This window comes from Cryptomeria japonica, chromosome 4 (genome assembly GCF_030272615.1).
Source record: "Cryptomeria japonica chromosome 4, Sugi_1.0, whole genome shotgun sequence".
NCBI classification, from domain to species: Eukaryota; Viridiplantae; Streptophyta; class Pinopsida; order Cupressales; family Cupressaceae; genus Cryptomeria; species Cryptomeria japonica.
This window is the reverse complement of record NC_081408.1, coordinates 297,194,301-297,205,344: the sequence shown is the minus strand read 5'-3', so window position 1 is coordinate 297,205,344 and position 11,044 is coordinate 297,194,301. Positions and strand designations below refer to the sequence as shown.

Below are 11,044 nucleotides of genomic sequence, written 5' to 3'. Positions count from 1 at the left end.
AGGACAACATGGATAGTTATATAGATACTTTGATAGCTGGCTCTTGGAATAATTTATTTAATGAGACATTTATCGAGAAGCTGGGGGCACTCATCATTACTTTGCATAAAAAAGGATAGCACTGCAAAAGTCGATTTGATCTTGTGGCTAGTCCCATAAATTATTTTTAACCTCATGAACGTTAAAATTATTTCTTCTTCTTCTTCTATACTACATAAATATGCTCTTATGATATCATATATTAACTTACACAAAACTGAATCCCTTTTCTAGCATATCAACTCCACGTTATAGATGACACTTGAGTGGTCCATATAACTCTCGGCCAAACATCTTATAAAAGAAACATATATTATATTACAGGATAGTCCTTGGGCTTTGATGAGACCATAGCCTAAACATGTGCAAACCTAACCCCGAAGGCCGCCGGCGATCGCGTATAGCTCGCACATTCCGGCGGTATAGCACGTGGATAATTTACCGGCTTTTGCTTGGCTATGGAAAGACGATCCATAAACATTTGCGTCAATATAAACCACTTCACCCCAACACCACAAAATGTCACGATATATATAAACTCATGTTCCTCTCACAGCCTCTATCTCTTCGTTGCAGAAGCAAAACAATTTTAATAAAGATGATAAAAATTTGCGTTTGAAGAGGTATTATTCAGTATTCGTTTTGCTTTTGGACACTGAAGTACATATGAATTTTTAAAATCTTATAAATTGCAAGATCGAACGATATCAGTAAAATTAGGAAAAAGTAGCCAGAAAAAATAAAATTCATTCATTGATTTTTGTACAAGATTGAAGAAAATCTGTGGAAAGCACAAATTAATTACAGCGTTGGAGTGAAATTTTGTCTGAGGAATAAATGCCTTTGCAGTTACAAATCAGACGTCGCCACAGGTCTTTAGAATCTAATAACGTAAATAGAGGAACAGAATAAAATTGTTACAGTGTCTGAGATTATTTAATGCTTATTTTCTAGAAACAAGGTTAGAAGTTTTTCAATTGAAGTTTTGCACTCACAGGGTTGGTTTTTATAGTATATTATTTTGTCTGCAAGACGAACACATTTTATTTGAATTGTTGGTAAATTTATTGCAATTCGAATCTGCTTTCTAATTTTGTCGAAAATATGATAATGAATTTTCAGTATACACACATTTTTAGAGTATCTTTCTTACTGAACAATGCAATTGCTATTCTTTATAATATTTATTTGTGTTCTGATTTAAAACTATTTTGAATCGTTGAATCGCTCATTGAGTAGTATCAAAAAGGATAAATTATATCGTTTTTTCGTCCGCATATAATGTCAAGCGTAGAAAGGACATTTTTAATAGTTTGGTTGCTGAATCGAATGAAGTCAGCTTTACTTTGTATACTTTTTGTATAGTTTTGATTAATAGGTTTTTGGATTTGAAGAACCAAAACTATTGTATACGACTTTCTCTTTGAAGCATTCATTATTCTTTACGTGAGGGTTTTTTTTTTGGCTTTTCCATGGTACTGCAAAGGTTTATAACTTTATTTTTTTAAATTTTAGAACAAATTTACCTTTTTAGTAGATATTTAGGTTCTGGATGACCTTGTTTTGCTTTGGGTTGAGTTTATTAAAATTTTGATGGAATTTTAGGGCAGGTCAGTCTGTTAAGCTGGTGATTCTGGAAGTTATTTCTTTGACCTCGGTTGTTCAGCTGTTTAAAGAATGGCTCCGAAGCCTTTAGATTATGAAAATATTAATGAGAATGTGAAGAAGGTTCAATATGCTGTGAGAGGGGAGCTCTATCTGCGGGCCTCCGAGCTTCAGAAGGAAGGAAAAAAGGTACCGTTTCTTTCTTTTTGTGTAAACATCTGGGCTTTGGTGTCTTATGAAATATCAGTTGAAATTTTTAATGGAACAGTAACAGAAAATTACGTTTGGTAATTTTGATGTCCCAATTGAAGCATGTCATAATCCAAGATGCAAGTGATTGAAGCCCCTGTTGTCTTTAGTGCATTTGTAAAGTAATGGACTAACTATTGGGCCATTTGCTAATGTCTTATGTGCTTGAATAAAGTAAAATATAGTGTATGTAGCAAAGCTTACAGCAGCTGTCTCGTAGGCAGTGTTCTAGCTGTATGGTGGATCATTTACCCTAATGATGATGAAGGCTCAAGCTTCATTGCAACTTCTTAAACAATAGAATTCTGAACGTGATGTTGCATCCTCCCCTACTTGTGTCTACTGACAAAGATTGAAATTCTGAGAGTAGATCTCAAGATACTTAAACAACGGACTAAATGTCTCTAGAATTTATTTTAAACTTAGTTGGCACTACAATTGAACAATTTAATACAGCTCTTTCAACAGGACAATCTCAAGAAAAGGTACATTATCCAATGAAATTTGCAAATGGTCCCTGCTCATTATATTCTTAGTTTACAAATTTGTTAATTCCTTGTCCACTCTGTTACAGATTATCAAATTACATTTATAAGTTGCTATTCATCTGTTGCAAACTTCTTGTTGCTTCCATCCTTAAAATCACGAGCAAACTCTAAATCTCAGCATTTATTTACTTTCTCAAAATCTGTTATCTCGTGGCATGAACTTATGTCATGTGTTTGAGTGGTAGTCTTACTTCCTAGTATTCTTTTGGTCACAATGCAAGTCTTAAGTAAATTCACTTATCTTAAAATTGACTAAAGGGGGCCAAAAGTAGGAAAATGGGAGATTGATTTCTTAAGAATGGCATTAAATGTTGAATGAACCATCCTAAAGTGTTTGTGTTTTGTTCAAAATATGTAAAAAAAAATAGATTTCGCTAGGCAAAGTGTAGATCAAAGCCTTCTCTTGAACGAATTGCGCCTCCTTTGTCTTCACAAGCATCAACTCCACCACCTTTAGTCTTCATATCTGGGAATTCACCTTCAAATGTCTTCAAAAATCTGAAAATTATCGTCCAAACTAGCAAGAAATACGCCTCTCCAATGGCCTTCAAGATGAATTTCGCCCTCCTCAAATTGCTCCTCAATTTCTCACCTTAGAAGGGATGAATGAATGATTTGAACTTGAAACAATGCCCCCCCTATTATATAGAGCGCTCACCTTCTTTCCTCCAAGAGGCCGACCTAGCAAATAAGCCTTAAAATAAAATATAAAAAAACACTAAGAAGAAGGCCGACTTGATAAATAAAGACAAAATAATGCCTTGTGCACTCAACTTTTAATTTTTTATTTCACAAAAATTAATTTTAAATGCCTTTATAATAGAAATTCAATTTTTTGGGGCCCAAAATTAATTTATTAAATGCCAATTTAATTAATTTTTTCAAATATTCCAAATTTAGCAATTTGGCATCTAATGCGATTTGGAGGATATTAACGCTGAAATAAGGTAAAAAATAATGAATGCCATTAACTTCGCTCTGGTCCCTTGGAGAGGGACAGGAACACTTTTTCATTTTTAGGCTAGGATTCTCAATTTTTTTTGAAGTCAAACCTTTGTTCACCATGCTTTGGAAGATCCTTACCATCTCACACAACTTTGCCTTAGCATAATCTCGGAGGGAATTAGTTGTTTTCATAAAAAGCGCTCTGGTCCTTCAGTGAGGGACGGGAGCACTTTTGAGTCCATTGCATGAATTCTTGATCATATTAATCTTCAATTTACCCTCAAGGCGTAGAATATCACATTTCACTGCATCTTGAGCCTTGGTAATAAAAATATCATTTCAAAATGCAAGGTAAATGGTCATACTTGGAAATTGCGCCCTGGTCCCTTGGTGAGGGACGGGAGCACTTTTGCCAGTTGTCGTCAAAGTTTGCAACTCTCGCATCTCAATTCCACTTCAAGGCATTTTAAACACTTTTTCAAACTTGTGCCTTGGCCTCAATTTGTCCAAAATTGGTGAGGAAGGCAAGATAACATGTTAAGTGCTCTGGTCCCTTGGTGAGGGACGGGAGCACTTTTTGACTTCTTGGCATACTTCTTTGTCTTTTAAACCTTCGATCGCGTCTAATGCATAGAACATCCTTTCTCCCTCCTATCCAAGCCAAGTTTTGCCATAAAATATCAAACAAAGAGGAGAAACTTGAAAAAGTGGCATGGTCCTTCAGTGAGGGACGGGAGCACTTTTTGTCATTTGGGTTGATTTACTCCTTTGTAGACTGCTTAAATTATATTCAATGGACAAAACATGCTTCCCTTAACCTCTACAAATCATAAAATCACCTTAACCTTGTAAAGGCAGTGCAAATTTGAAATTCAGTGCTCCGGTCCTTCAGTGAGGGATGGGAGCACTTTTTGCCTTCTTAGCCAAATTGTCTCACTTTTCACCTCGAAATTTCTTTGCTAGGGAAGATTTCATCTTACTTCATGCTTATGAATAGGGGTTAATGTCCAATAAAGTTCTAAAATTGTGCATATAAAGAAAAGTGCTCTGGTCCTTCAGTGATGGACAGGAGCACTTTTTACCTTCTAGGCAAAAACTTCATCATTTCTTTGTTTTCAATCAAGTTTGGATGCTCTATAATGTTCATTTCGTCCTTCACCATGCCTTTGATGTCTCAATTTAACCAAACAAGGCCAGGAATGGCTCAAATAAGTCTTTTTGCCTTGGTCCCTCAGTGAGGGATGGGAGCACTTCGCCTTGGTCCCTTGGAGAGGGACAGGAGCGCTTTTTCGCTCTGGACCCTTGGAGAGGGACGGGAGCGCTTTTCGCTCTGGACCCTTGGAGAGGGGCGAGAGCGCTTTTTGACTTTTTGAACTCTCTATCAGGATAATTTTTATGGAATATAACATTTAAGTATAAGAAATGTCACTTATACTTTAAGTTATATTCCATATATACTTTCAGGATGTTTGAGAGCGGTTTCAGACCTCCAGGAGTTATATTGCAAAATCTAGTTTTTTGAGGTTTTTCAGTTTCCAGACTTAGTCAAATTTCAGGATCAGGACATTCCAGACTTAGCCAAATTTCAGGATCAGGACATCACTCAAGCCGGACTTGCTATCCATTTGATCCCCTTGGCGACACTCAAAATGTAAAGGCTAACGGACAAAACCCTAAATGACCTAGAAAAAACAAACCCTAAAAAGCAAAAAAGCAAGGGTCCCCATTTGCAATGGGGCGATGTGTGAAATGGTCACAACAGGTAATCCTTGGAGTTTTGTTTTCATTTATTTCAATATTTTCTTATTTTTCTTAGAAGATTATCCTGCACTACATATATAAAAGCAGCAAAAGGTATAAGTCTTACCAGGAAAGTAGCTGGGAGATGCTGAATATACAAACGCAATGACAAAATTTTTATAGTCAGTATTTTTCTGTTGAATTTCAGGTAGTAATAAACCTCATGAACTTGGTTCCATATGTCAATATATTGGCTTTATATCCTTGAATACATACCTGATACCATTACCCATTGCCAATATGAGCTTCTATTGAACATTCAGAAGTTAATTCATGATTTATTACAATAATTGCTTTGCTATTTACGACAGTGCTTCCAGTTTATTCTACTTTGTTTTGTTAATTCCTGACATATATTGATTGGTTGAATGGCAATATGTTAAATTTGATTGCTTGACATTAAAACCCTTTGTTTTTTTCTCTTTTTTGACAGATCATCTTTACAAATGTCGGTAACCCCCAAGCATTGGGCCAAAAGCCTTTGACATTCCCACGTCAGGTTTGTTCCACCCATTTTATGTGGTTCTGGTCATAAACATTTAATAATGTTTTAATTTTCACCAAAATTTATCTGTATAATAGCCATGCTTAGAACACCATGATGAAGATTGGTCATGGCTAAATGAATCAGAAAGTGCTACATATTGGTCTGTTATTTTTAAAATTTAAAGTTATAGGATTTGCAACTTGATAAAGTGCTTTAGATATAATAACTAATAAGCCTTTTGCTTCTGTTTTCTTTATTAAATACTAGTTAACCTTTTCGATTTGTGTAGTGTGTAGACATTCTTTTACTCATTAGTTAACTAGTGGCCATATAGCTAGCTAGCGCTTAGATGGAGTCACATGTTTAGGAGAGCTTCTATGATGAATAAAAAGGATGGGGCTTTTGTTAGTTACTTCATATGAGGTGGAGAACAGTAGAATTTATTTTTCCCTTAATTGGTAATCTGAGTTGTAGATGACATAACTACCACAAAATGCAATCATGTGGTCATACTAACCAATCCAAAGTTTGGATGTCTCTAGGTCTTTATATAGTCATCGAGACTTGATGCCTTATCACATAGATACCAAGGACAATGATATGAGAATTCTTTCTCAGTCGGTGACTCTGGTATTCACCACATAGTATCAACTTGAGAAGATATGGATGGCTTGTAACTGTCTTAATCTTGGTTTACTGTTTAAGGTTGTCGACCTTCTTAGAATAAATTGTTGTTCCTGCATATCATGAAGTTTAATAGTGTGTTCTATAAAACATCAAGAAGGGTGTTTAAAAATGATAAAGTTATTTGTTAAATTCACGTAGATGCTTTATCACGTAGGTTTTTTCATTACCTCACCTAGATGCCTTGAAGCTGTTCTAAAAAGATGGAAGCACTGGTGATATGCTGAACATCAATTGGAATTATGCTTTTAAACATTCCAAATAAGAAAAAACATGACCCGATTCTCTATAGAGATTTGAGAGTGCTGCTAAAGGGAATATAGATTTTGAAAAATTAAAAATCAAAGTGGTCAACACAATTGTTATCTTAGATTGTGGTCATAATACTGAGTAAGTGTTTTAATTTTTTAACCCAATAGGCATTCAATGATAATGAAGAGTTAGAATTTATAGAATCATATAGTAATATAAGTTACATATTTGTGATGGAGGGATGAAAAATTGTATCTTCATGCGAAGAAAGTTAGTATATGTCTTAAGCTGTAGCTTTCAAGATATATAAAGAAAGAAAGAAAGAAGAAATAAATGAATTAAGCATCTTTGAGTAACCAAATGGTGAATGGGACTGAGATTTATGATATGCATAACAAAAGAAACTACATTGATCACATACAGAAGTAGACATCTGTCATGAGTATAAAAACCATTTTAATTGAAGGAAATAACATTTTCAATTATATAAATATTGTAAAGTGTTTTAGCTGTACAAACTCATGGATTATGATATCCATGGTGCTAAAAAACAAAATTCACAATATGGAGTCACAAACTATGGTAGAAAGGAGCTTGTATCTCTCGGCCCAGAATCGCTAGCTCTATGTGGAGTCATGTGCTTGAATCCCAGGCAAGTTTCAAATGTTGCTAGAGTCATATGAGCATCACTTAGGATAGAGTTTGACATAGCAAACTAGGAGTATAAGTGTAATTCAATTACTAGTAATTCAATTGGGAAAAAGTCTATGTTACTCCAAGTTTCCAGGATGGGGATAGGGGGATGAGTTTCAGGGATGGTGATTGTTTGGGCATTTTTTGAGGGATGACAAACGGGATGGCTATATGAAAATAGGGAAAACTTAAATATTCATATGATAACATTGATAAAACATTCATATATACATTATAGATCCGTAATACATAATATTTGTGTTGAATTAGAGTTCACATAAGAGTCAGACAAATTAGCAAATGTCAAGACTTAATTCAAATTGCTTTCATAATGCATTGTTAGTTTGCATGTGATATTAAAAAATAGTATACAAGTTACAACAAAATGCCCAAAGGCTACAAGTTTCACTTTCAATTACAATATAAAAACACAAAAAAGGAAAGTACATTGCTCCAACTAATTTGCATCTGCCAACACATCATCAAAATTAGAGTCGTCCTTTGAGTAATTGCCACTGTGAGAATTTGCCTCATCCAATGGAATCCCAACCAATCATTCTTGTGCCTCCTCATCAACTTGGGTGGGGCCTTCAGGATTCACATCCCACCATAAAGTTGGTGGCTATTAATACTCTAGAGTCTGATGATCTTAAAGTTTGAGAGCACACAACCACGATTTTCTCTGCTTGTCTAGACGCTAGTCTATTCCTCTTGATGGAGTGGGTAAAGTTGTGTGTGGACCAATTCCTCTCTGCAATGGAGGAATTGGCAACTTGTGAAAGGAGGCAAATCACAAGCATCCTTCAACTATGATGTATGCTTCTTGTGCCATGTCTACCATCCAATAGGGTTAGTTTGAGCTAATGTAGCTTTATCTATCTTTGCCTTTGGTTTACTGAATGCTGACCATGGAGATTTGTGCAGGCAACCCATTGTGTGCAAAGTATTTTAGACTTCTCAATTGAGTACATCTTATGAAATGCCTTCATTAGCCTTTCTTTCATCTCTTTTGTTGTCCTCATTTTTGTAAATCAAAATTGAGGATAACCCCCTTGAATTTTTGTTAAAGTTCATCCTTTGAGTCTTTTGGCACGCTTCCCAATGTTGAAATTTGTTTCAAATCTTGCCTATTTTGGGTGTGTGCCTCTTTTAAATCTTCTTTGGTTAATTTTCATTTGTTTTTAGTCTTCTTTTTTGCACTTGTAGTGCAAAATTGGGTTTCAGAGGTTGCTTTGCAAGTTGGGGGTTTTCGAACTTGCATTACAAGTGAAAACATCACTTGTAGTCATAGGTTAGAAACCCGACTACAAGTATATGGTGTTATTTTTAATACAAGTTATTTTTATTTACTTGTAATCGGGTATGAGAAACCCGACTACAAGTTTTGAAGTTCTTTTTATTTTTAAGTCACTTGCAATTGGGATTCTCATACCCGATTACAAGTTTGGGGTGCTTTATTTTATAAGTTACTTGTAGTCGGGGGTTAGAAACCCGACTACAAGTCTTTCCTTTATTCTTTTTTATACTTGCATCGAGTTCTATGAAACTTGACTCCTTTCTTGGCCACGTTTTTCTAGGGATTCATTTATGTTCTAGTCTTAGATTTCAAGGAGTGTCTCTCTTTTTGATCACCTGTTAAGTCTCTTGCAAAGGTTTTTCGAAATCTTATTCAAGATCATTTTGGCGTCTTGATCTCTCTTTCAAGCGTTTCATTTTCAGGTACTTCTTCCTTTTTATCGTTTTTGTTTTTTGCATTTGTGGGTGTATTGAATAGAAGTTTTCTTTTATGGTTTTTCATTTATGAATGTATTCATTGAGAGCTTGTGTCTTTCAAAGTCGAGTTTCAATGTCCTTTCCACCATGCATTTTTATCTCATATCATATTGCCCTTTGCATTCTTCATATCACACTTTGGTTTCCACATTAGTCTTCCCTAAAACTGGGTTTTGTCAAATCTGAGTTTACATCTTTGGCGGCTTTACCTCTTTCAAATTTGTCTTGATACCTGCAGTCGGGTTTGTGGAAACCTTTTGCAAATGTTCGTGGTTTTTGCACTTGAAAATGTCAATCGGCTTTCCATTACATAATTACAAGCCTCACATCATTGCAAGTCATTTTCAAGACACTACAGTGCGAAATCGAGTCTTATTCATATATCTTCAAGTCTTTCAATGTGAAAGACTTGTAGTCGGGTCTTAGTGATCCGACTACAAGTATTTCACATGCGTTTTTGCTACGTTGTGCAATATTGAAATGACTTGTAGTCGGGTTTTTGAAACCCGACCACAAGTAATGTCTCTTCCATTTTAATCGGGTTTTGTATTTGCAAGAGAAAGTGCAAATATGCAAACACACTTGCAGTCGGGTCTTGGAGACTCGACTACAAGTATGTTTTGGCATCTTACTTTCCTTCATTTGTGCTTAGAATCGGATCACTAAAAGAAGGTTGCAAGCCGTATTTTTAAGCCTTTGTAACTACACTTGCGATCGGGTCCCCAAAACCCGACTACAAGTAAAAGTTGCTTCATTCAAAGTGACATCTCTTAATGAAATCAGCGTTTCATATGTTTGGAGGCTCATGTCTACTTGCAGTGGGGATTTGGAGACCCAATTACAAGTAAAGCACATTGTTTTATCCCTCATGCTTACTTGCAATCGGGTCCTCAAGACCCGACTGCAAGTACCAAAAGCTCGTTTTTTCCCTTTGACTTGGCATTTTCATATTGCCACTTGCAGTCATTTTCCTCAATCTCAAGATGCTTTCAGAATATCATGCTTCGCATTTTCCATTTGAATTGGGTTTTGAGCCTCCAATTACATGCATGCGTCATCACTTGCCTTTAAATTTCACAATTACACTTGCAGTCGAGTCTTGGAGACCCGATTACAAGTGTGAACTGTGTACATTATTTCACTTGCAGTCACCTCCATGAGATCCGATTTGCCCTCCCGTCGTTGTCTAATCTTGCCCATAATGCATCTTTTAGTCAGTGCAAGTTTCATATTGAAACCTTCCCAAGTTGTGCTATGAGCATTAGTTTTCAAGGCTTGAAGACTATGGAATCTCCCGTTGCTGCTGAAGATGTTCTTACCCTTTTGAATTTTCATCACAGTGTTGCAGATTCTTGTTCAATGTCAGAAGAGCCGACATCTTCACCTCCAAACAAGAAGATGAAATACAAATATGATAAGTATCAGAATGAGTTTGCTCCCACATAGGTGGTCTCTCTTATTGATGATATCCAAGACACAGAGATCAGACATGTTGACATGTCCGAGTTTTTGGAAAGAACAGAAGGTACACCTACTCATGTGATGCAGCTGCTCCTAAATAGTCATATTCATCTAGTGTCTTCATTTCCAGTGGCTGCCTTAGAACCCAAATTTGTGCTTGCATGCGCATCTCACTTTGATAAGGAGATGAGAACGATCAGAGATGACGATGGGAATGTAATTATCAGGTTGGATGCAAAAACAATAGATAAAATCTTCAAAGTCTCCGCATCTCCTGTATATGCTGATATAACTATGAAGAGTGCCTTGGATCATTACAATCAGAGGAGATCAGATTTTATCAGGCATATTAATGCTAAGTAGCTGAATACTCCTTGGACCTGTTTCTCAAGATGGCCTAAGTTGTATAGAGCTGATTTTATTGAAGAAGTGGGTGACATGATCACACTTCTTAGCAGGATCATGGGTTTGAGGCATTCTAATGTGTTTGAGAGCTGTATGTATAAGT

General features: G+C 35.8%; 1 protein-coding gene across 3 annotated transcripts in view; it reads left to right on the top strand.

The window, feature by feature from the left end:
• The first annotated feature begins 506 nt into the window (after window positions 1-506).
• The window catches only part of LOC131064581 (glutamate--glyoxylate aminotransferase 2), a 193,264-nt gene continuing 182,726 nt past the window's right edge, over window positions 507-11,044 (top strand). The window contains exons 1-3 of one of the 3 annotated variants that reach the window (XM_057998797.2): window positions 507-662; window positions 1,645-1,833; window positions 5,620-5,685. In XM_057998797.2, the coding sequence (XP_057854780.1) occupies window positions 1,717-1,833; window positions 5,620-5,685 (183 nt within the window). In that variant the 5' untranslated portion in view covers window positions 507-662; window positions 1,645-1,716. The remainder of the gene's footprint in view (window positions 663-1,644; window positions 1,834-5,619; window positions 5,686-11,044) is intronic. The other 2 variants (XM_057998875.2, XM_057998940.2) reach the window with 2 other exon arrangements.